Below are 25502 nucleotides of genomic sequence, written 5' to 3' on the forward strand. Positions count from 1 at the left end.
CACCCATTCCTCCCTCCGGTTCCACATCTTCCAGATCACCTTCTCCAGTGAAGCTCTCTCCTATTTTGCTACAGCAGGCTACTGAGCAGCAGGCTCAGCAAGGGGCCATGGAGCCATTGGCTAGCGTTTTGGCTAAGGTAAACATCAAGTTCCCTACATTCAAAGGTCTCTCTTCAGAAGATGCTAACGACCATGCAAGGAGGTTTGTATCTCTTTGTAGGGGTCGTGGTCTTAACAGGGAAGATGCTTATTTGGTACTCTTTCCATCCACCTTGGATGGCTTAGCAGACAAATGGTACAGCCAGTTTGCAGAGAACCATTTTGCAACTTGGGCAGCCTTAAGACAACAGTTCTGTGCAGCTTTCAGGCCAAGTGACTACCAGGAGAAGGTGTTGGATGAGTTGGCCAACATGGTGCTCCAGCCAGAGGAGACTTTTGCAGAACTTATGACCAAAACCAAGTCTCTGGTTGCCAAGCTTCCCCAGCAACCAGGTGAATTTATGGTTAAGAAGTGGGTAGAGAAGGCGCTTCCCAAAAGTTCTCAGCAAAAACTACGAGAGAGTCTCCGACCCGACGCCACTCTAGAGGAGTTCATCGCAGCTGCTACGCGGATAGAGGGGGCTAGGAAGTTGTTCACCAACCCTCCTCACATAGAGACCCCCTCTGTGTTTTTGGACAGTCCTTCTGATCCTTTATTTTCTTTACGCAGGGAACTGGAAGCCCTAAAGTTACAGCGAGCTCTTCAAGAGGACAGGTCCTTCTCTCTTAGACAAGAGAAGCCTCCACATCACGAGGCATTGGAACAGATTAAGCGCGAGCTAGAAGAGCTCAAGTGTCAGCAAGAGACTAAGGCTACGGTTTGGTGTAGCTCATGCAGCTCTCCAGGGCACCCTCCACAGGAATGCCCCCTTCGGGTTTACTGCCACTTCTGTGAAAAATCTGGACATGAGGACAAGGATTGTTACTACCTAAAAGGGATTGCGACAAATACAGCAAAGTCTTGGTCCTTCTCTTCAGTAAGGGCCAGCACCTGCATCCAACATGGTTTCTCCCTGTGGCCATCCACACCATATGTCACCCTTGCTGACAGCCCCTCTTATGCAAGGTATGCAAAGCACTTTTCCCTCTCAGAGCTTTTATAATACCCATGCTCCATCATCTCCTCAAAGCTTCTATGCCTCCACCTCCATCTCAATGCACCAGGAGCAAGGACCACCTCGTACTTCGACTCGCCCTTTGAATCGGCCCATTTTGTGCTACAGATGCCGGGAATATGGGCATTACCTAAGCAAATGCCCCCTGCCAGAAGGGTCCCCTCCCTGCCGTCATTGCCCCAAAACGAAGGATCACTACAGTAAGGATTGCCATAAAATTCGTGCATCCACGGCTTCGAACCCAAGTCAAAGCCAAAATGAGTTTGCCTTTCCCAAGCTCAACTTGATAGCAGTGAGCAACGTTTCTCAGCCGCCCCCTTCTACCCACGTGGTTACCCCTCAAAATAAGCCGCCGCAGTTGGCAGAGGAGCCATTGGGCGTCCTCACCCGAGCCCAGAGAGCCGCTCTCGGTCTTAGCATTCCATCAAGTTCAACTCCCCCACCCATTCTCACACCAGTGAATACCCTGCTTGCAGCTGTTAACAAGCCATCCCCTAGTGCCATGAAAGAATCCAAATCTTTGCTCTCCGATATTGATGAAGCTTTCTTGGAAGCAGTTTCCGATCTGCAGAAGATCAAGATACCAGAAGAACAACAGGTAGAAAAAGAGAAGCTTACAGCAGAGACAGTCTTGAAGAACACTTTCCAACAAGTGTCCCTTTATGACATGTTGCGGCTAGATGCAAATTTTAGAAGTGACACCCTTGCTGTTATTCAATCACTTTATCCTGGAGCAGGTCCTAGTGGCGGGCACCTCCGAGTGCGACCATCAGAGTCCTATATGATATCCAATCCCGCTGCTCCACTGACTGATTATAGAAGCCCTCGCCTGACAGTGTCCGTTTTGGGTCGGAAATTCTCAGGAGTGATAGTGGATGGTGGATCTGGCATCAACCTGATGCCCGAGTTCACTATGTTGGCTCTAGGTCTACAGCCTACTCGCCCTGCTCCCTTCACAGTTACGTTGGCCGACCAGCGGACAGTCTACCCAGTGGGCATAGTGGGCAATGTGCCTCTGCAGGTACAAGACTTTACTTTTAACTTGAATTTTGTTGTGGTTCGTCTTCCCCAGGTTGAGGGCGGATTTCCTTTGCTCATTGGAAGACCATGGCTGCGACACACTAAAGCACTTCATGATTGGGGAAACGATGCAATGTGGATACAAACTTCTGGCTCCTCGATGCAACCCATTCTCTTAGAAGGAGGTATGGATCCAGTGGTGCAGCAAGTTTCTTTGTCAATGGAAACCAACCCTGAACAGGAACAACCTACTACACCTGAAGGGTCAGACGAAGATCTGCTGGAGTGGTTGGAGGCTACCAAATCTATGCCTTGTTATGGAGTCTCTATTTACTCTTTGCCTGAAGGAACACCCTCTTCAAATGATTCCACAGTAGCTAAATCTAATGTGCCACCTGAGCCTATGAAGAAGCATAGAAGCAGTAAGAAATCTCCTCTACAGGAGTTCACCCCCCCTCAAACATCAACCCCTTTGGTGTCTGCTTCTCCGACCAGAACAAAGCTCTCCTCTGTGTCTAGCAAACTCCCTTTACAGAGCCAGTCCTGCAAGATGAATTCCAAGATCATGATAGCTGTCTTGCTCATGATAGCTGTGTGCTCCTTATTTGCACCTATCTACCCCTATCCCCTCGATCCTATACACAATCAGAATGCCCACCTCCTTAGGGTTCATAGTTGTGGCAAAGAGATCATCAAGAGCGCCGAACATTGTTGTTCCCATAATCTACAAGAGAGTCACCAAAACAAAAGAGAGCGGGCACTAATGCTGTCCCCTGCTGTTGTAGGCTCCTGGCAGCAGGGCCTCCTGGTGCTGACTCCTGCATTCAGTTGCTCAGCGGCTGGTGGAGGTGGAGCTAGGCCGGGAGCAGCTGTAGGTGAGCTCCATCATCCCCGCCACTCCTAGTCCCCCTACTCACCCTCGCCCCCTACCCAGCTCTCGACACTCTCCCCCCCTAGCCCCTGCCTACTCGCCCTACCCTCCCCCTCACCCCTCCCACTAGCCCTACCCTCCCCCTCGCCCTTGCCCTCGCCCTTGTCCATCCACCTCTCCCCTCGCCCTCGCCCTACCCTCCCTCTCGCCCCTACCCTCCCCCTCACCTTGCCCTCGCCCCTACCCACCCCCTCTCGCCCCTAACCAGTCCCCCACTCACCCTCGTCCCTACCCACCCCCTCCCCACCCTCTTGCCCCTACCCTCCCCCTCACCTTGCCCTCGTCCCTACCCACCCCCTCACTCCTCGCCCCTACCCTCCCCCTCACCTTGCCCTCGTCCCTACCCACCTCCTCGCCCCTACCCTCTCTCAACCTCGCCCCTACCCACCCCTCACCACTCGCCCCTACCCTCCCCCTCACCCCTCGCCCCTACCCTCTCTCAACCTCGCCCCTACCCACCCTCTCCCATCCCCTCGCCCCTACCCACCCTCTCCCTTCCCCTTGGCTAGGCCCTCACCCCTCGCCCCTACCCTCCCCCTTCCCCCTCACCCCTACCCACCCTCTCCCTTCCCCTTGGCTAGGCCCTCACCCCTCGCCCCTACCCACTCCCTCCCCATCCTCTCGCCCCTACCCTCCCCCTTCCCCCTCGCCCCTACCCACCCTCTCCCATCCCCTCGCCCCTACCCACCCTCTCCCGTCCCCTCGTCCCTAGCCAACCCCCCTAGCCCTCCCCACCCCCTCAACCTCAGCATATTTTTTGGGCTTATGGTCAGCCCTCCTTTCGAGATTATGGTCATCCCTCCTTGCGGTGTTACTCAGGCTTATGGTCAAGGAGAAGAGTGTTGTTGCAAAAAGTGTGGCAAGGTTATCTGCAAGCATGGACCAGGTCATTTTTCTCTCACTATGGTTATCAATAATAAAGATGCGTTGGATCCAAACCGAGCATATCTCTTTGCTGTGGAGCTTTATTCTGTCTACCCAATTGGGATTCTTGGATTGCAATCATACTGGATCCCGCCTATCCAAAGCTTAAAACGTCTGCGAGCAGTGCAGTGTGTCTAAACTCCACTTTTGGGCCTAGAACCTGCTTCAAGAAAGATGTACAGATGCAATACCTAATGGATTTCTTTCACAGTTTTTTCAATATTTCCTCTCACCGAGACGGTGAGCGGTCTTGTGGCGGGCAACCTGTAGCAGGCTACAGTGTCACTTTCACAGGCAACAGTTAGTACAGTGGTCTAGGCTGTTTCACATTGGACGGACCCTTTGGGCTGGGAGTGACACGTGGCAGTGGGGGCAGGGTATCGACGGTGGTCTAGTGGACATCGTGGCCAGGTCACGACATGGCTGACATTTATGAGCCGTTGGTGGCCCTTTATGGTGTACATATGAGTAGTCGTTTTGGGCCAGTGGCAGTATCTTGTACGTGGTCGTCTTTGTAGCGAGTCTCACACAGAGCACCTCCGCACTCACCCTGCACATCTGAGCCTCGACACCCCATTTGTACCTGTGAGTCTTGGGCTGGAGCTGAGTGTGCTGCCACGCCAGAGTCTGTACATGGTTCTTTGAGATAGTCGAGTCCACATGTTCTGGTCCACTGTTGTGTCTGTGTTGTTCTATTGTTATCCATTGTTTCTGTGTTTCATTCTGTTTGAGTGAGTTTCCATTTGTTGAGTGAGATTGTCACGCACATTGCACTGAGGGGCACCCACACTGTAGAGAGCACGACACATTATCCGCGCTACAGGTATCGGCAACCTGATTGCATTCTACTACTTTTTCATGCACAATCTCATTAAGAACATGCTCCTTTACCTCTTTATGCTGCTCTAGAAACCCGACATCTTCTACCTCTTTAGCACACCGACTCTCTTTGACAAGGGGCTTATCCTCGTTGACAAGCTCATCCACCACTGGCACATGCACATCATAAACTGGAAACCTCCAAGGAACATAACCAACCATAGGCCTTACCGTTCTTTCAGTACACTGTTCGACTGGGACGTCATATACTAGCAGCACAGAGAGAGGCCCGCTCCGCTGCAGCACCTCTTTGGCAGGAGGAGGGTCTCACAATTGAGTTCTTGGCAACATTTTGGGAGAGGTTGTGGGACTCCAGACAGCCGAGGCGAGTCACCTTGTTTTAGTGGCTGGTCACACACAGAGCTACAGCAGTTGGGAGCTGGCTAGTGCATAGTGGTCTCTCGGCCGCATGTGCAGCTTGTGACCACCTAGTGGAGAGTCAGCGTCACTGTCTTTGGGACTGTCCCTCGGCTCAGCAGGTGTGGCTACGAGTTCTTCGGCTGATGCCTCCTGCTCTCCACGGCTCGACAGTACACTTGGGGAGCAGCGGCTTGGTCCACCCTCTCAGGCCCGGCACTTCAATTTGAGCTATCTTCCACCAGCAGGATGATAGTGATGCAGGAGGGGCGACCTACACTCCAACCTGCTACAAAGCTTACTCCACAGGAGTGGTGCAGTGAGAGAGAGGAGTGTTGGGAGCTCATCAGTGGCCTGACACTCTGGTTCATCTGGCGGGCCCGTTGCTTCCGCATCTTTGAGGCTTGCCCGGTGCCACCAGCAGAGACTGTTCGCGATTTTTGGCTAGAGATGATCCACACTCTCAGAGGACAGCTCGAGGGACTACAGGGCAGCTCCGACCGCATGCGGGAGCGCAGAGAGGCTTTCCTTCGACTCTGGCATCGTGGGCCTTTCTACACCATGGTCCAGGGTGTACTCCGATGGCATTACCGACCGCCTGTGTGGCTTTTCCCTCCCCCCATTTCTTGATTTAGCCCCATGTACATATGCTGGTTTTTTCATTGGGAGAGTCTCCCACCATGGTTGTTGTATCCCTCTCTTGAAGAGGTGTTTGTAGCCCTATGGGTAGTTTCAGTAACTAATAGAAGGATCTTTTTCTCGGAAAAAAAGACCATAGGCCTTACCTCAACAGGCTCCGCACTTCGAACAATTGGCACCTCCTTCGGTTGAACCATAGAACACTATGGTATCGTCGCAACATGCACATAATCAGCAAGCTTTAGCAAGCCCAGCTCTAGCTTCCGCTTCACTTTTTTGCTCTTCACTTTGGCCAAATAGACCATATCTTTATAGGTATCGGCTCCACACTCCACCTTGTCCTTGATCTTTGGATGCAAGCACTCAAGAAACTTTGACAACTTCAGGTATAGGTTGCTTTTGACCCCAGTAGCAACCTCCAATTGCTTCCAACATGCTTCAAATTGCTCAAGAAAAATGGAAAAGTCTTTACTTGCATCTTGGCGAACCGCCTTCAACTTAGCACCGGCTTCTTCAGGAGAGATCGTTTGCCGAAATCGCTTCAGAAACTGCATTCATAGCTCTCGCCATGAACTTCGATCACCATCACCTAGACCATTGAACCATGTCTTTGCTTGTCCTCGCAACAATAACGGTACCAGCTGCAGCTTTTCCGCATCTGTCAATCTACGCATTGACATCATTCACAATTCAAAATCTACTGCCCAATCCTCTAGATCTTCAATACTTGTGAAAATGGGGCCAATGCTTGGCTTTGCCATCTCGATCAATTCGCAACTGCACTCATTACTTTGACCATTTGCCAATCTTTTGGCAGCTTCAAACTCTGCTTTCAACTTCTACCAAGGAGTATCAGTATACTGCTCAGTGGGGGCACCACTGATGGAAAGGGGGAAGGGGGAACACACCTAGCACACACAATGTTTGCCTCTCTATAGCCCAGGTGTAGCGCGGATAATGCGTCGTGCTCTCTACAGTGTGGGTGCCCCTCAGTGCAATGAGCGTGACAATCTCACTCAAACAAATGAAAACTCTCTCAAACAGAATGAAACACAGAAACAAAAGATAACAACACAGAAACAATGGATAACAACAGAGACACAACAGTGGACCAGAACATGTGGACTCGACTAGCTCCAAGAACCATGTACAGACGCTGGCGTGGCAGCACACTCCGCTCCAGCCCAGGACTCACAGGTACAAATGGGGTGTCGAGGCTCAGATGTGCAGGGATGGTGAAGCAGTGCTCTGTGTAAGACTCTCTAGACGACTACGTGCAAGATAAGATGGAACTATCCCAAAACGACTACTCATATGTACCACCGTAAAGAGCCACCAACGGCTCATAAATGTCAGCCATGTGGTGACCTGGCCACGAGGTCCACTAGGCCACCGTCGGTCGTCGGTAGGTACCCTGCCACGTGTCACTCCCAGACCAGACGTCCGTCCAGAGGGTCCGTCTAGTGTGAACCAGTCCCAATGTAACCCACTGTCCAACTCTATGTCCTATAAAGTGACACTGTAGCCCTGCTACAGGTTGCCCGCCACAAGACCGCTCACCGTCTCGGTGAGAGGAATACTGAAAAAACTGTGAAAGAAAACCACTAGGTGCTGCATCCGTACATTTCTTGAAGCAGGTGCTAGGCCCAACCATGACCTTACATGCCTCAAAAGTGGAGTAAAACACTGTCCTGCTTGCGACGCCTTAAGCCTTTGAATAGGCAAGAACCCAATATGATTGCATAGTCCAAGAATCCCAATCCGCAAAACAGACTGAGGCTCCTCAACAAAGAGATATGCTCGGTTTGGATCCAACGCATCTTTATCCTCCATAACTATAGTGAGAAGAAAATGACCTGGTCCGCACTTGCTGATGAAATTGTCGAAAAGAGGGATGATCAGAAGCTCGAGTAATAATGCGATGCGGTTAAGCTCCATCTTAATGGCAAAACAAAAAGCATTAACGGCATTGTGATGGCAACCAGGTGAATGCTTGAAAGCCCCAAGGAAACAGCCAAAAAGGTTCATAAACTTGCTATTGTGATAGGATTACACAAAATTTCTCTGTCCCTTTGTGCAGCATGCCATGTTTTTAGCATGCCTAGTATCACATTTTGCCATCATTGACGATGGCTCAAATGTGTTGGTTATCTCTGCAACGGACAACTGCTCATGATAGGCCTTAGCTGCCGAAATCATTGGGGCATATGATGAAAGCATGAAGTGAATTCTGGGGTAAGTACCCAGGTTGGTTCATCAATCACAGTGGGCTCTAAATCAACAAACACAGCTCGAGGAACATGCTTTCCCGCTCCCATCTCGTCTCACTGAAGAAGGTGTTAAAGGCATCATCACCGCCACCAACAGTCTTGTTACTGGGCATCTGTCCATCTGGATAGAGCTCCCAGCAAGCATTTTGACCTGGATGCCAGTCTGACCAGGGGCGAGGGGGGCTTGTTAGGGCTGAGGCAAGGGAGGGGGGGTAGGGGCGAGGGGGTAGGTAGGGGCGAGGACTTAAGGGGGTGGGTAGGGACGAGAGGTGAGGGAAGGGTAGGGGCGAGGGCTTAAGGGGGTGGGAGCCAATTGGATTGGGTAGGGGCCAATGGGAGAGGGTAGGGACCAACTCGAGAGGGTAGGGACCGATTGGATTGGGTAGGGGCCGATTGGAGAGGGTAGGGGCGAGGGGATTGGAATTGGGTATGGACCAATTGGAGAGGGTAGGGACCAATTGGATTGGGTAGGGGCCGATTGGAGAGGGTAGGGGCGAGGGGATTGGAATTGGGTATGGACCAATTGGAGAGGGTAGGGGCGATAGGGACCAACTCGAGGGGGTAGGGACCGATTGGATTGGGTAGGGACCAATTCGAGAGGGTAGGGACTGATTGGATTGGGTAGGGGCCGATTGGAGAGGGTAGGGACCAATTCGAGAGGGTAGGGACCGATTGGAGAGGGTAGGGGCGAGGGGATTGGGATTGGGTATAGACCAATGGGAGAGGGTAGGGACCGATTGGATTAGGTAGGGGCCGATTGGAGAGGGTAGGGACCAATTCGAGAACTAAGTGGATGAGAGAGGAAGGGTAGGGTGAATAAAGGTTGGGTAGGGGCGAGTGGGCAAGGGGGAGGGACTTAGGGCGAGGGCGAGGGGGAGTGGGTAGGGGAGAGGGTGGGAAGGGCTAGATAGGGGCGAGGGGGAGAAGAGGGTGGGTAGGGGCGAGAGGGAAGGGCTAGATAGGGGCGAGAGGGGGAGGGTAGGGGCGAGGGGGGGTGAGTGGGTGGGTAGGGGCGAGAGGGGAGGGTAGGGGCGAGGGTGTGTGAGGGGGTGGGTAGGGGCGAGTAGGGATAGGGTAGGGGCGAGGGGGTGGGTAGGGGCGAGGGGAAGGGGAGGGTGGGTAGGGGCGAGTAGGGTTAGGGTATTATGAAAGTGCAGGTTGAGGACAGAACCAACTATTCTCAGCAAGACAACGAGCAGGAGTAGGGAATTCATCCAGCACATCAAGCAGGACCTGCTCTGTGAAGGGAGTTGGCTAGACACAGAGGTTAGCTTCGTTCTGGTTGGAGAAGCAGACACCAATGGGGCTGATGTTTGAAGGGGGTTGAACTCCTGTAGGGGAGATTTCTTTTTGCTTATATACTTTTTCCTTGGCTTTCCAAATTCAACGGCTTTTATCAAGAGGGCTTTCACCGAGAGCGCATCAGGAGTATCTTCTGAGACCTTCAACTCTTGAGCTGGCTCATGTGGCTCATAAGGTTTAGTTACCTTGGAAACATTGGAAGAGGGTGTACCTTCAAGCAAAGAGTGAATTGAAACTCCAAAACAGGGCATAGATTTGGTAGCATCCAACCATTCCAACAGATCCTCATCTGACCCGTCAGGCAGAGTAGGTTGTTCCAGTTCGGGATTGGACTCCATGGACAGGGAACTATGATGCACCACCGGATCCATTCCACCTTCAAGGCGAATCGGTTGCATTGGGGAGCCAGGGGTTCGTATCCACATTGCATCGTTTCCCCAATCATGTAGTGCTTTCGTGTGTCGTAGCCATGGTCTGCCAATGAGCAATGGGAAGCCGCCTTCTACCTGGGGAAGGCGAACCACCACAAAATCCAAGCTGAATGTGAAATCTTGAACCTGCAGAGGCACCTTTTCTACAATGCCCAAGGGGTAGACAGTCCTCTGGTCGGCCAAAGTCACTGTGAATGGGGCAGGCCTAGTGGGCTGGAGACCCAATGCCAGCATAGTGAATTCAGGCATCAGGTTGATACCCGACCCACCATCTACTATGACCCCTGAGAATTCACGGCTCATAATAGAAACGGTTAGACGCGGACTCCTGTAATCAGTAAGTGAAGCTTCGGGATAGGATATCATGTAGGATTCGGAGGGCTGCATTGGGAGGTGCCCGCCACTAGACCCTGCACCAGGGTACAGAGATTGAATGATGGCAAGGGTGTCACTTCGAAAATTTGCATCAAGTCGAAGCATGTCATACAATGACACTGGCTGAAAGGTATTCTTCAATATAGTCTCTGCTGTAGTTTTTTCTCTTGGGATCAGTGTCTTCTCAGTTTCCTTGATCTTTTGTAAGTTAGCAACTGCTTCTAAGAAAGCCCCATCAATATCGGAAAGCATAGTAAAAGATCCTTTCTTAGCACTAGGGGATGGCATGTCAGCTGCTGGAGGAGGTGTAGACATTGGGGAGGAAAGGGCTGTACCTGCTGGAAGATTGAGGCCGAGGGCTGCCCTCTGAGCTCGTGTGAGGACACCAGCTGGCTCCTCTACTAGCTGCAACTTGTCTTGAGAGGCAATCATATGGGCAGAAAGTGGTGGCTTGGGGTTGGTACTAACTGCTATCAAATTGATCTTGGGAAAGGTGAATTCCGGTTGGCTCTGACTTGGGCTCGCAGAGGTAGAGGCGCGTTGTTTAGGACAATCCTTAGTGTAGTGATCCTGAGCCTCAGTGCAAAGTTGGCACGGAGGAGAGCCTTCTGGCAGAGGGCATTTGCTCTGATAATGCCCATACTCTCCACATCTGTAGCATAAAATGGGCCGATTGGAGGGACGGAACGGCGGACGAGGTGGTTGTTGCATGGAGTTTGAGGGTGACGTGTAGAAGCACTGAGGGGTTGAGGGAGCATTAGCATGATAAAAATTGGGAGATGCGAAGTTGTTGTGCATACCTTGCATAGGAGGTGTTGTCAGCAGAGGTGGCATAGGGTGTTGATGACCATAGGGTGAAACCATGTTGGATGTAGGTGTCAACCCTTGTTGAAGGTTGGGGGCGAGGCTCTGTTGTAGTTGCCGCATTCCCTTCAGATAATAGCACTCTTTGTCATCATGGCCAGGCTTCTCGCAGAAATGGCAGTAAGCTCGAAGTGGGCAGTCCTGAGAAGGATGCCCTGGAGATCGACATGAGCTACACCATACCATAGCCTTAGTCTCCTGCTGAGACCTGAGCTCTTCTAGCTCTCTTTTAAGTTGATCATAAGCCTCTTGATGTGGGGGCTTCTCTTGTCTAAGAGAGAAGGATCTCTCCTCTTGAAGAGCTCGCTGTAACTTTAGGGCTTCCAGTTCCCTGCGTAAAGAAGATAAAGGATCAGAAGGATTGTCCAAAAACACAGAGGGGGTCTCTATGTGAGGGGGGCTGGTGAACAGCTTCCTAGCCCCTTCTATCCTCGTAGCAGCGGCGATGAATTCCTCCAGAGTGGCGTCGGGTCGGAGGCTCTCCCGGAGTTTTTGTTGAGAGGTTTTGGGAAGCGCCTTCTCCACCCACTTTTTAACCATGAATTCACCGGGTTGCTGGGGAAGCTTGGCAACCAGAGGCTTGGTTTTGGTCATAAGCTTTGCAAAAGTCTCCTCTGGTTGGAGCACCATGTTGGCCAACTCATCCAACACTTTCTCTTGGTAGTCGCCCGGCCTAAAAGCTGCACAGAACTGTTGTCTTAAGTCTGCCCAAGTTGAAAAATGATTCTCTGCAAACTGGCTGTACCATTTGTCTGCTAAGCCATCCAAGGTTGATGGAAAAAGTACCAGATAAGCATCTTCCCTGTTAAGACCACGTCCTCTACAGAGAGATACGAACCTCCGTGCATGGTCGTCCGCATCTTCCGAGGATAGTCCTTTGAAGGTGGGGAACTTGATGTTTACCTTGGCCAACACACTAGCCAACGCCTCCATGGCCCCTTGTTGAGCCTGTTGCTCAATAGCCTGCTGTAGCAGACTAGGAGAGAGCTTTGCTGGAGAAGGTGATCTGGAAGATGTGGAACCGGATGAAGGAATGGGGGATGTCGTATGTGGAGGTATGGTTGATGAGGTTAATGGCCTTCTACTAGATACCACAGGGCGTCTTCTGTTATAGTGCTTCAGAGGGCTCAGTAGTGCGCTTTGACGCTCAACCGACCGCCTTGTATGTGTCGTGCAGTGAACAACACGGGTCTAAAACCGAACAAGTGAGGATAGTGACTAGACCACCTGGTCCAGGACCAATGACTAGACCACCTAGCTGGCAGGACGAGGAGGACTGGACCAGGGCGAGGACTAGACCAGGACCAAGGACCAAGGACCAAGGACCAGGACCAGGACCGAGGACCAAGGACTAGGACGAGGAGGTCAGGACCAGGGCGAGGACTAGGCCAGGACCAAGGACCAGGACGAGGAGGCTGGACCAGGGCGAGGACTAGACCAGGACCAAGGACCAAGGACCAGAGACCAGGGACGAGGAAAGCCTAGACCAGGACGAGCACTCGGTGGACCACTGCGAGAGAGGACCAACAAGGCGAGAGATTAGACCAGCTAGATTAAGCTGAACCAGACCAAACCAGACCAACAGGCTGCACAGGCGAGGCGAAGAAACCAGCTACTCAACAGAGTGAGACTTCAGTTGAGGTCCCACCGTGATCGCCAAAATGAGAGCACCTGTAGCGCGGATAATGCGTCGTGCTCTCTACAGTGTGGGTGCCCCTCAGTGCAATGAGCGTGACAATCTCACTCAAACAAATGAAAACTCTCTCAAACAGAATGAAACACAGAAACAAAGGATAACAACACAGAAACAATGGATAACAACAGAGACACAACAGTGGACCAGAACATGTGGACTCGACTAGCTCCAAGAACCATGTACAGACGCTGGCGTGGCAGCACACTCCGCTCCAGCCCAGGACTCACAGGTACAAATGGGGTGTCGAGGCTCAGATGTGCAGGGATGGTGAAGCAGTGCTCTGTGTAAGACTCTCCAGACGACTACGTGCAAGATAAGATGGAACTATCCCAAAACGACTACTCATATGTACCACCGTAAAGAGCCACCAACGGCTCATAAATGTCAGCCATGTGGTGACCTGGCCACGAGGTCCACTAGGCCACCGTCGGTCGTCGGTAGGTACCCTGCCACGTGTCACTCCCAGACCAGACGTCCGTCCAGAGGGTCCGTCTAGTGTGAACCAGTCCCAATGTAACCCACTGTCCAACTCTATGTCCTATAAAGTGACACTGTAGCCCTGCTACACCAGGGATTCCGCTGCACCCCTATCCACACATAATCATACACACAGACACACACTTTTCTCAAACTCACAGGATAAAGAACACACTGAATATGGGAGACATCTCATGGAGATGGCAACTATACATGGTTTGGCCATACTTAATGGTCTAGAGAATTTCCCGTTATCATGGGGATTCACATGCTTCCCGCACAGGCATGGGGCCAGTACAGTGGATTATGTCATGACTTCACCAAGCTTTATTTCTAGTATCGAGGACTTTAAGGTGGGACCAAGACCGGTTGGGATTGCAGTGGATCATGCTCTCTTGACCTTATCAATCTCCTTCCAATACAATGCCTCTCAAGTACAAAGGAAGAAGACACACACAAGATATACTATCACGCCAGAGACTGATTCAGTCTATGTGGAAAAGATCTATAATAGGATGTTGGCAGCCGAGCCAGTATATACCGTAGAGGAGATTACTTCTCAGTTAACAGAGATACTACATGGAGTAGCACAAGAGGCATACCCACATACTCAACCTGATCAGAAGAGAGGATCTGGGAACATGCCTCAAAACAGTTGGTATGACGAGGAATGCAGAGAGACGAGAACCCAAGTCCAGAAAGCGCTTACACTTGGGATCATCACATATAAGCAGTCTCGGATTGCTCTTCGACGTATAGTACATCGCAAGAAAAGAGCATTTTTAGCCAAACTGGAGAAGGATTTATATAAGCTCTTCTTGAGTCAGGACTCACATGAGGCCTGGCGCTTATTTCACGAGCACTCACCGCCTGCGACAATTACTTCTCCTGAGATTTGGGGTCAATATGTAACATCATTATATATGGTATCTGGACAGCCTCCATTACCAGATCCGCTAGAGCCATGCCCTGCTACTAGTACTTTCTTTACTGCGGAAATGGTGAAAAAAGCCATTGATAAGATGAAGACAAGAAGAGCATATGATCATGATGGTTTAGTAGCAGAACATCTGATCCATGCCAGGGATCTACTTTCAGAAGTCCTTGCTCGTCTGTTTAATCGGGTCATGTGTGAAGGATTACCTGAATCTTGGAAATTATCTACTATCGTACCTATTTTCAAGTCAGGGGATCCTATGATACCGGGAACTACCGCACCATTATGGTAGGTCACACATTGACCCGACTGTACGCATCCATTCTCGAACAAAAATTGAGTAGATGGGCAGAGAATGAGGGCATAAGGGCAACAGGACAAGCTGGATTGAGAAGGGGTTATTCCACTTTAGATCATATTCTTACGCTCAGAGCCATTATTGAGGAAGGAAGAGAAAACGGGAGAAGGATGTATTGTTGCTTTGTGGATTTTCGGAAAGTTTTTGATACAGTACCAAGGGCCAGATTGATGCGCAGGAGGCAAGAGTTAGGGGTCCCCAAAGAGATTATTTGGGGGATCATGGCCTTATACGGGTTAGTAACTGGTTATGTACGTACTCCAGAAGGGGATTCCAACATTGTTCATTCCATCGTTGGAGTAAAGCAGGGATGCCCGCTGTCCCCTACTTTATTTGGTATGTACATAGATGAGTATTAGATTACATTGATAGAGAGAGGGTGACAAAGGTGCTCAACTTGCAGGGTCATGGATCCCTTTGTTGTTGTATGCAGATGATATTGTATTGATAGCAGAATCACCAGATGGAATGCAGAGGCAGCTAGATGCATTACATAAATTCGCGGAGGACAGTGGAATGTCGGTAAACTTGCGTAAAACCAAAGTTATGGTGTTTAACACCACACCGCAGTGGGTTAGGAGATCGGCACCTACATTTGCATATGGCCAGGATACAGTAGAGTACACAGATGCATACATGTACATACCTTGGTGTGGTATTTGCAGGACCGAAGTTTACTCTTAAGAAAGCAGTGGATGCTAGATTATCCAGAGCCTCTGCGGCCATGGGAGGGTTGGAGAGGATGTGTTCACAAGTGCAGTTTCAGGAACCACGAACAAAACTATGGCGAATGATTAGAACCAAGGCCTCCGTACCACACGTGATTACCCGAGCGGAACTAGCTGCCCCTCCGATAGAAATTGGAGCTCTTACCAGATCAGTGTCCTTTATACATGGTTTGTGGGATACAAATAATTTCCGATATACTAGACTGGCCCTCGAGTCGTCTCGACAACTAGCAATGAAAGGGGATACATCATGCTAGTATGCGCAACTGTCCTCATGGTTTCAGAGACACGGGTTCAGTATGGAAAGATTACCCCCCTTCCAATACTCTCTTGAAGCTCCATCACTGGCAATTACACAAACGGAGATTAATAAAATCATCCAACAGGATCTCATATAGTTGGATACTAAGAGGACATGGGTAGACCCTACACAAGAATTGGGCACGAAGATGGCCGACTACAAAGAAAACTTCCTACAACTATCTGAAGATGGATTTGTGATTCGCCCGAGCTACATGGATACCCACCTGTCTCATGGTTTGAGATGTGCTATTGGTCAGATTCATACATCCTCACACCAGTTGGAAATTGAATTTGGCAGATTTAGGGGAATCCCACCTGAGAGCAGAATTTGCAAGTTATGCGGAATGGAGCCGGAGACAGAATTACACTACATATGCCACTGCACAGTATACTATGAGATACGTGGGCGTTTCCATTGCCTATTTAAAGAAGGCTTTGGACCTCTAGATAGAATCATGCAATACCAAGATCAAAGATGCTTAGGCTTGTACCTATTGGAACTACATTGGCACAGAGATAATCTAATGAGAAGACAAAGAGCACTACAGCCTCAGAGGCCGATCACAGATTTCTCGGATCGAGAGAAGCAGGAGTGGAAGGAGAAGCAAGAGGCCAGCAGCCAGCACAAAGGAGTACCCACATTCATACCAAAGGCACCCTAATTGACAGAGCGATTGAGCTTAGGAAATCGAGACGACCACGACCAAGATGCATAAGTACACTTCACCGGAGGAGACTACAACAAAGGATTAGAAGCATTCTAGCCAGACACCCAGAATGCTCCTAAGAAGTTTATTTAATACTTTGTATTTAGATTTCACATTTATTTTCACACTTTCACACTTTTCACACTTAGTACTTTAGTACTAAGGTACCCAGACATTGTAACAGATTCACCACTTTTGTATCAGTTTGGTCTCATAGGTCAGCGTGGCCTTTTGAAGACGTTAATATAACATTTCATTTCATTTCATTTCTCTCTCTCTCTCTCTCTCTCTCTCTCTCTCTCTCTCTCTCTCTTTGCACATCACACCATCGGGGGGACACACCTACCTACACACACCCGGAAACACCGCGCAACAGAGCAGAAGAGAAGAAAGGGGAGAGGGAACAACACCGAAAGCAACACAACCAGAGCTTGCTTCTTCTTCAATCGATGGGCTATGGTGGAGCATATAACAACCAAAGCTCTCTCCTTCTCTGTTCTGCTGTCTGCGGCCCCCCTAATACAGCAGAGTACGAAAACTTAAATATCTCCTAATCGGTGCAGAATTTGCCTATGTGCATGAGACGTAAAAATGCTCAAAATGCTGTTTTCCTTGTCCTTCTCAGCCCGTTTTTGCAAAAAACGAGTTTTGCAAAAAAAAATAAAATCAAAAGGAGAAGGAGTTTTCAGTTTCGAGTTCCAATAGGCTTTGAACACATTGCATGGAAACAAGACCCGTACGAAGGTATGGGAGAAAGTCAATATTGGAGTCGGCGGGCCACAACCACGTTGCACATCCTGCAACTGACACTCTCCTCTTCTCAAATCTGCGAATACTACACTCTTGGGTGCTCTCAGCACGTAAGTGCTCTTAAAGTCTGTACGTGTGTATGCGATGAATCTGCCTGTGTGTGGGTGTGTCCGAGCATGCTTTTATTGCTTATGTATCACATTTATCATGTCATATGTTGACATGGGCTCTAAGTCTGTACTCTTTTTTGCCTCTAGTACACTGTCTGCAGTAAACTAGAGCTTCATGTCTTCCGAGGTGGTAGGGGGGTCAGCTCTTTATAAAATTTCATGGAAGGGGTGATCAACTTTCAGGTAAAAGCAAAAGCGAAGGTAAAAGCAACCAAAGCGCAACTTAGTAGCCAAACAGCAGATGCAACAATAGATGCAACCCTACCCTGGTTATCTGGGCACGATTCTAACGTTCTCAAATAAGGCGGACAAGAGCTAGTTTGGTATGCCTGCAAGGGGATTCGATCGATATGGAGCAGGTGCTTTTGGACCTTATGGCACAACTTCTTTTGTCCTATGTGGAGGGGGATGCCTAGCTATGTGGGAGGGATGTATGGCACAATGTCCATACCTCATGAGGTCAACAGATCTTCTGTGGGCAATTCTATCTAGTTGGAGATACAAATCTCATCATGACATCAGTCCCTCCATCAACAATTAGGAGAAAGGGGAGTACAAAGAAGAGGAAGTCATTGTTAAAAGTGGAGGTCCAAGTTGAGGGGGAGAGAGGAACAAACTGGAGATACATCATCATCAAGAGGATCATGGCGCCACTGATCTGGACAGTGATGCTGAGAGGAAAGTTTGTGTTGATAATGGCATAAACCACTTACTCAAAAGATGCCAAGCACATGAATTGCGATCAAGCAGTAGAAGGAACATAGAGGACCAATTAATTTCCTTTCCAAGGCCACCGTAACGGGTACCAGAACATCCAATTCTAAGGATGTCACCTCTCTTTGAAGACAGCAGATGCAGCAACAGCAGCCACCAGCTTTTTAAGCAGCAACAATAGAGGCTGGCTATTGGGAGAGTGCCTTCTTTTATGAGATGGCTTAAAGGTCAAATCCATGGATGCAACAAGGAAGCTATGGGGATTTTGGGGCCTCCATGCCATCTCTATAAAAGGTAAGGAGGCCTAGTATAAAGGGATGTCCTTTTTGGGACTCAGTTTAGAGGCATGTGTGGTACCAGTATGACCTCACCTTTTGGGACTACTTTGATGGCAGTGGAAACATTTTGCTTTTGGCTACATCTTATGATCAGTTGACTCCATTGGAGGACAAAAGGACTACAAGGAGGAAGGACAAAGTTTCAAATTTGATACTTTCCATGGCCAGCAGACGAGTTGAACTTTGAAGGCTGTGGCATTCACTCAGCAGTTTGATGCAGCTTTCTCTGGGGGCAATTTAATCGGGTCTCTAAAGTGAGAAAGGCCTCTTCCTTTTTGAAGTGAAATCTTCTAGGGAGACAGGAGAGCAACAGGCCCCAGGCTGCCAACATAGAGAGCCCTTGCAGACTTTGTCAATGTCCGTGTTGCAACTCCAGAAGCCTCTACTTCCCTATCCACTGACTTACCATGTGAGAGAGGCCTCTTCCTTTTTGAAGGGAAATATTCTAGGGAGACAGGAGAGCAACAGGCCCCAGGCTGCCAACATAGAGAGCCCTTGCAGACTTTTTCAATGTCCGTGTTGCAACTCCAGCAGCCTCTACTTCCCTATCCACTGACTTACCATGTGTAAGATTGAGCAATCTGCCCTATATCAATTGCTGGCTGGAAGATTGTATTGCAAAACCAAGGATGGAATCCTGCTCGTGTGCATTATTCCTGAGGAACAAGAAGCCTATTTGAGTCAAGCTCATACCACAATCGTAGGTCTACATTTTGCACGAGATCAAACCTTACAAAGATTAACTCGGTGGGGTGTTTACTGGCCTACCATGAAGAGAGAGATGCCTCTCTAGCAACATTGGACAGAGCCATTGCCATCTGTAGAGCGAGACATCCACAACCACGAGGACCATGCATAGAGTTTCCTCACCATCAGCACATTCAAGTCATCATCACCCACCATCAAAGGAGCAAGACATGATGATCCACTCGTCTTTCCTATTCACGGCACCCCCTGATGGAGATATTGTGCTGAGTTGAGATTGATCCTACGATATACCGGCTGTAGCTTGCACCAAAGGGATTCTTCTTTCCCTTTCTAGCTAGGGATTTAGTTTAGATGATGCATCAGTTTTGTTGACACTTATATATATTCTCATCAGCAGTAGCTTGTTCTGGTCCCATGGATCATTTTGGCTTTTAAGAGATGTTAATGTATTTTGTTCCTTTCTTTATTGGGATTTGTGCCTGTGCCCCCTCAGGTTATTTAATAGAATAACATGTCTTGCTCAAAAAAAGGGGAACCTATGCAACTGTATTATCGTTTCAAGTATTTGCAGAGTAAAGGGTACTCCATGCTGACATTTATGTGCTTTGTGTTTGTATGACCTGTGCAGGTTTCAGTGAGCAAAGGGTATATGTGTGCTTGGATTCTCATTAAATTTTATATTCAGCCAATCCCACATGCTCACACTGAATTCTTCTTTAGTCTGGTAATGGGATGGTTGAACTACAATGATGATGGCAGGAGAATTGACTGCATGAAGTACAGCTGCACTGTAAGTCAAACAGCTCACTTGCCCTGTAAATGATAAATTGCTGCCAGTAGTCTTTGCACGTCTCAAATCTTTGCTCACCTGCAGGGCTTGCCAATTCCAGTTCACACAAACTTAGTTCAAAGTATGTATCAAAGGTTCTCATGGGCATGGAGTCTGTTTAAGTGTTCACTTACTCTCTTGTTTCTTGTAAGCAGATATCAGGAGTCTTGCAGATTACATACTCCTTGTTGAGAAAGAAACAGGTTTCCCTTTTTAATATAAACAGTGAATTTGCAACACCACGTTCTATATGGAAAGAGTCGGCATCTTATTGCTGCCGATGAAACTTGCAGTCTTTCAGCGCCTTGCAAATGATGGATACTGTCTTAAAAATCGATGTATCATCATATCTGTAAGATTTGTTATTTTTCTTTGAGGGAAAAATTAGGACTGATTTATACCTTTGGAAAATAAGGCATCATGAAAGGTCATATGAATATGAGAGTTCTAGGTAACATGAGTTATCAGGTATAAAATGAGTTTCTAGTAATAGTCTTCATGACTAAAGGTTGGCCTAAATGTTAATTGATGAAAATGGACACCTGTGTTCACTTGGTGAGTTTCCCCCCTCGATTGGATCATCTGGGGAGGACTCCATCGAGGATGCCTATGCATGGCTCTTGCTCAATGTTACGTGGCCCTTATGACTGATATTCCGAAGAGGAAGCTGCTTCACGGTGTTGTGTCAGTTGTGCATACAAGTCCCTAAGAAATTAATTGATGGAGATGGACACATATGTTCACTTGGCGTGCTTGTGTTGCTAGGGTTGTTGCCCTTGAACAATGCAGTGGTTTCCCCCTATGCATGTCTCTTGCTGATTGTTATGTGGCCATGTTGAAGACATGCCCACTGTTTCTTTTATCGAATTTTTTTTCATACATATCAACAGAGTGGAATTTTTGAGTTGGAAGAGATGTATTCTTTGTTGTTTGTTTTCTCTTCCCCCCCCGCCCCCCCCCCCCCCCCTTTTCAGAAGACAATGTACCCTACTCCAGCCAACGTTAGGCTTATTGCTATTGCTTGTCTCGCCATTACAACTTGTGGACCATTCAATCCAGACACGTACTGCCCGTTTTGGCATTATTGGCAAGTCAGATTTTATCTTTTTGGATGAGGCCATGCTACTATCAGGTGTTTTTAACCTTTGTCACAGTAGATAGTTTTATACACCCTTTTGAGTGCCGGAGACTTCAAAGTTCAAACCTATAAAAGGTAAGGTCTAGCAAGCATCAGAATTGTATCAGTTGCTAAAGTGGATTCTTGCTCCTTGAAGGGAGTGTAGTAGCCCTCTGTCTACAAAACCAGGCATGTGTTCTATAAGAGAGTGATTTGTGTCTGCAAGTTTCAAAATAATATATTTTTGGGTAAGGTGTGTTAGACCTGTACAAATTTAGTGATCTCTAGGTGTCTTTGTGCAGGGAAAAGGTTATCCAGATGTTGCTACGAGAAGGTCAGAATAATACAAACAATTGCTCTTTTCTAATAACCTTCAGGAGGCGAACCCTTGTCATTATACAGTGATACAACTTTGTCTAAAGCAGTTTCTTGCGGCTTCTTAAAGACAAACTGGGCCTGCCAGTCTTTGGCTTGGTAGACGGAGATCCTCACGGCTTAGATATCCTTCTGACATACACATTTGGCTCCTTAGTAAGTTTGTAAACATCTTTCCACACAATTTCAAACCATTTTTTTACCAAGCTCTCAAACAATCTTGCTAAAGCAGGCCAAAGATTTTCTTGAGGAGTGGGCGCTAACTGAAGAGGATAACTATTTTTGTCCTTCCTTTCTGCTTACAGTCAATGGCTTACGATGCAGAGGCTTTAGTAACACCATCCATACATTGGTTAGGTATCCTCCTATCAGATTGTGAAGTCTTTGGAGTTCCTGCTAGGTGTCTTCTCCCTTTAAGCGCACGAGGTAATATCGTCCTGCGAAATTTCTGTTGTTACTGTGCTGAAGTTACTTTCAAAAGGTTCTTAGACTGTGGATGGAGAAAACAAAAGAATTTGAGTATCAAAAGCTATCAATGCATGGATTAGGCCTACACAGGATTGCACTGAGAATGAAAATTCACGCTTCGTTCACTCCAAAAAAGCTTTCTTGGGTTTGCCAAAGATTTTTTGACTAGCATGTGTACCTTCTTCATCCAGGAAAAATAGGAGCTGACAGGCACTAGTTTTCCTTGGCCTTGCAGACAAACAGAAGGCTACTGCCATACTTAAAAGGCCGTATGTGAAGCAGTATGTTCCCTCCTGGAGGTATTGTAGAGTTTTTCTGTATCAATTAATCTTTTGATTGCCAAGCCTTAAAATTTTATACTGTGCAGCAACCAGATAGAGATGATGCTGCAGCAGGCAGTGAAGCTAGAAATAGAAGCCATTGCATCCGTTTCTTTGTCCTTCCTTGCAGAGTCCTACCTGCCTTCAAAGATACAAAGCGGGTCACATTTGTAAAGAGACCCATGGAAATGACACTGCTCAAAAGCAGCAGCAAGGACCTAGGGCATATTGGAGAATTGGTAACCTCTCTGAAGTCTGCTATTAGAGTCACTTTGAAGAGAGAATTGCAAAGGTTCAGTGTGTGTAGAAGAAGAAGAAGAAGAAAGAGATTTTAATGTCGCAGGAACAATCCCAAGAGACCTCAAAGATCTATTAATAGGTCTTGAACTCAAGAAGGAAGGAAGGAAGAGAGAGAGAGAGAGAGAGAGAGAGAGAGAGAGTCTCCAAACGGGAAAAACAATTAAGATATGAAAATCCTCACTATTTGAGATGAGATACATCTCATTGCATATATTGTATTGGTCTCATAGGCCAAGTCAGCGGTGTACAAACTATGGTTGTCTCTGAGAGAGAGAGAGAGAGAGAGAGAGAGAGAGGAGAGAGAGAACCACTAGGCAATAGGCTAATTGTACGCGTCATCGCCTGTGGTCGTAGCATCGAGGGTTGACCCCCAAATGGTACATGGTTCTTTCTATGAACAATGGTTGCAAGTTCGAGGCGAGTGAGAGTTGAGATCACATGATACTAGAAAAAGGAAGAGAGAGAGAGAGAGAGAGAGAGAGAGAGAATCTACTTGCACTAGGATAACATCACGACATATTGTGACGTGTCGTCACGTGAGGCGAGAGAGAGAGAGAGAGAGAGAGAGAGAGAGAGAGAGAGAGAGAGAGCGTTGTACTACAAACTAGGTCTGCCTCCTCAATAGTCGACAACCTATCTTTATAGGCACGATACCAATCATGCCAAGAACTTGCCTACATGGGTCGGACCTCCACACCACACCTCCCCCCTTAGGGAGAAAAAGATGGACATCTTTTTTACAATTTTGGTCGGAGAAGGGACTTGACAAAAGAGGGATCAACTCCAACGCCTCATCTGGGGGGAGTGATCATACAACAGCTTCGGGGCTAAGGGACTGAGCTTGGGGGCTGGACTCGTCATCATGCCAATCATCATCAAGGTATGGAACTCGAACATCTCGCTTATGCAAACATCAGGTCGCTATCCCAATGAAATGGACAAGACGAGGAAGGACTGACTGAGGATTAGGTGCGAATTTTTTTTTGCGACATACATCATCTCCATAAAGGGGTTCGGTGTGATCGAGTAAGACAAAGACTAGGAAAAACCTACTACAAAGAAAGAGACCTTAAAACTTAAACTGAATCATGGAGCTTGACTGCTACGTATGCAAATGAAAAGACAAGGCACCTCTGCACCAAAGATGCAGCAACTCCTATGTCTATGAAGAACTTGCCTACATGGGTCGGACCTCCACACCACAATATATATTTCAAAAGTCAATTCCTTGAGGATCAAGGCTATAATTTATATTGTGCTCACACAATTGACAAACGAAGAGAGAGAGAGAGAGAGAGAGAGCTTGGGGTTTGAGAATCGCACAATACACAATGAAATTTCTGATGAGTGGAAAAAATAAGAGAACAAATATTATTACACGAAAGAGAAAATATAAAGCGAGTTAGACCACACTTAGCAAGGTGTACAATATTTACAATGCTAGCTCTTGGTCATCTGAACAAGGCTATAAACGGAAGTTAAAGAATGGCCAAATTAATGCATTTAGATTTGATTGAAACCTAGTGTGAACCTTTTGCTGCATTTTAAAGTTTTGAGCGAAACATGCTACAAGCCTTTTTGCTACACAAATGAGTGCTATTCATCATCTAAATGAGCTCGAGTGGATTAGGGCAACATGTATGTCTCTAGCTTTAGTGGCTTCTTCCTACTCCCTTACTCATCCTCTCATAGACAAGGGTAGCGAATGTCCTTCCTCCTCTTCTCCATGTCCTCGTTACAAAAGTTGGAGTTATCACCACAAATGGATGAGTCTTTTAAGTGTTTTTCTTTCTTTTCCTAGCTCTCCTTCTTCGAATCCACCAACGATTTAGCATGTTTGTCTTTGTCAAAAAATCTTTGGAGCTTTCTCCGACAAGTTCAGACCATGTCAGAGTAGGAGGCAATTAAATCCTTCTTATCTTTTCCAAGCTCTCCCTGATTTATGGATGCAAATATTCATTGCTTTTGCTACGTTATCTCTTGAGGGTCATACAAGTGGGACTCTTTTTTAATTATTTCCTACCATATTTGTCGTGATGGATAAGTTTTCTTGGTTGAATGGCATGATGCCTCAATTATACGTTGTCATTGCCACAATGTGGCTCCTAACTTTGCACATACAAATCTAGATTCATTGAAGCCCTTCATGCAGGACCACACTCATTTTGACTTGAAATGTGATAAAGATGACAGGTTTGAAGAGCATTCAAAGGAGGAAAATGAGGAGATTGATTTCAAAGAGTTGCAAAGCTCATACTCCTTCATCAAGAATTGGATAGATGAGATCAATGAGGGAGTTCTTATTCCTAGATGTGAAAGGAGGGAAATGCCTTTTGTGCGTCTTGAAGCTTGAGGATCCTAGTGTGTATGCTACTAAGTAGAAAAGCGGTCTTAAAGGTTTCCACTTGTTATTGTATGTGCCAAAGTAGAGTGGAAGGCTCCTTTTTGTTGAGTTTTTAATGGGGTTAGAACATAGCTTTGACCGTTATAGTGACACCTTGAGCTTGATTCAAGCATCAAAACCTAAGGTATGAATTTAAATCGTATATGTGAAGTAGAACATACTGGTTGAGGCCTTATCCTTATTTTTGAGGTAGAGACTATTGCATTATTTTTAGGGAATTTGTAGCTTGTCATGTATATTTCTATAGATGGCTGTGTTCTGAAAATGCAGGCTCTATTGTGTGGATAAGAAACGCTTGTTATGAATTCTTAATGTTGGGGAAGGAAAAGGAGATGCCCTTTTGTGATGTTGGATAGCTTCTTGGCTTTATAAAGTGGTGCAAGTGGTTTGCATTATGATGAAATAATTGGGCATTGATGCACAATGATATTTTGTTTTTAAGTTGCATGCCAAATTGAGATTCCTTGTTGGTCTTCTAATTTATGCCGAATTGCTCTTCCTGAATGATATGCTTGATGATGTTGATAATGGTTTGATTCTTTTGATCTAAATGTGCCCAAACCTCAGATCTTACTATATCTTTGTGGATTTTGTAGATGTATTCCATGCTACATTGATCTCTATGAACACATTTATTGATTGTTTCTTGAACCTGCA

At 47.5% G+C, this 25502-nt stretch overlaps 2 protein-coding genes across 17 annotated transcripts in view; one reads left to right on the forward strand and one right to left on the reverse strand.

Moving 5' to 3' along the window:
• ATSPO11-1 (Spo11/DNA topoisomerase VI, subunit A protein) overlaps positions 1-24767 on the forward strand; it is a 72185-nt gene extending 47418 nt beyond the window's left edge. For 3 of the 16 annotated variants that reach the window (XM_086495662.1, XM_086495656.1, XM_086495655.1), the window contains 10 exons: positions 19661-19677; positions 19753-19822; positions 19907-19943; positions 20017-20064; positions 20155-20213; positions 21281-21312; positions 21404-21509; positions 21659-21779; positions 22057-22120; positions 22189-24612. In XM_086495662.1, coding sequence (XP_086351788.1) covers positions 19661-19677; positions 19753-19822; positions 19907-19943; positions 20017-20064; positions 20155-20213; positions 21281-21312; positions 21404-21509; positions 21659-21779; positions 22057-22120; positions 22189-22315 — 681 coding nt within the window. In that variant the 3' untranslated portion in view covers positions 22316-24612. The other 13 variants (XM_086495657.1, XM_086495659.1, XM_086495663.1 and 10 more) reach the window with 10 other exon arrangements.
• Positions 6459-11740, reverse strand: LOC147429421 (uncharacterized). Its single transcript, XM_086496089.1, has 2 exons — positions 9408-11740; positions 6459-6570 (listed from the first exon to the last, which is right to left on the reverse strand). Exons 1-2 carry the CDS (start codon positions 11738-11740, stop codon positions 6459-6461), a joined length of 2445 nt encoding a protein of 814 aa, XP_086352215.1.
• Positions 24768-25502: the final 735 nt, after the last annotated feature.

This window comes from Adiantum capillus-veneris, chromosome 22, assembly GCF_014529385.1.
Source record: "Adiantum capillus-veneris isolate H3 chromosome 22, ASM1452938v2, whole genome shotgun sequence".
Classification (NCBI taxonomy): Eukaryota; Viridiplantae; Streptophyta; class Polypodiopsida; order Polypodiales; family Pteridaceae; genus Adiantum; species Adiantum capillus-veneris.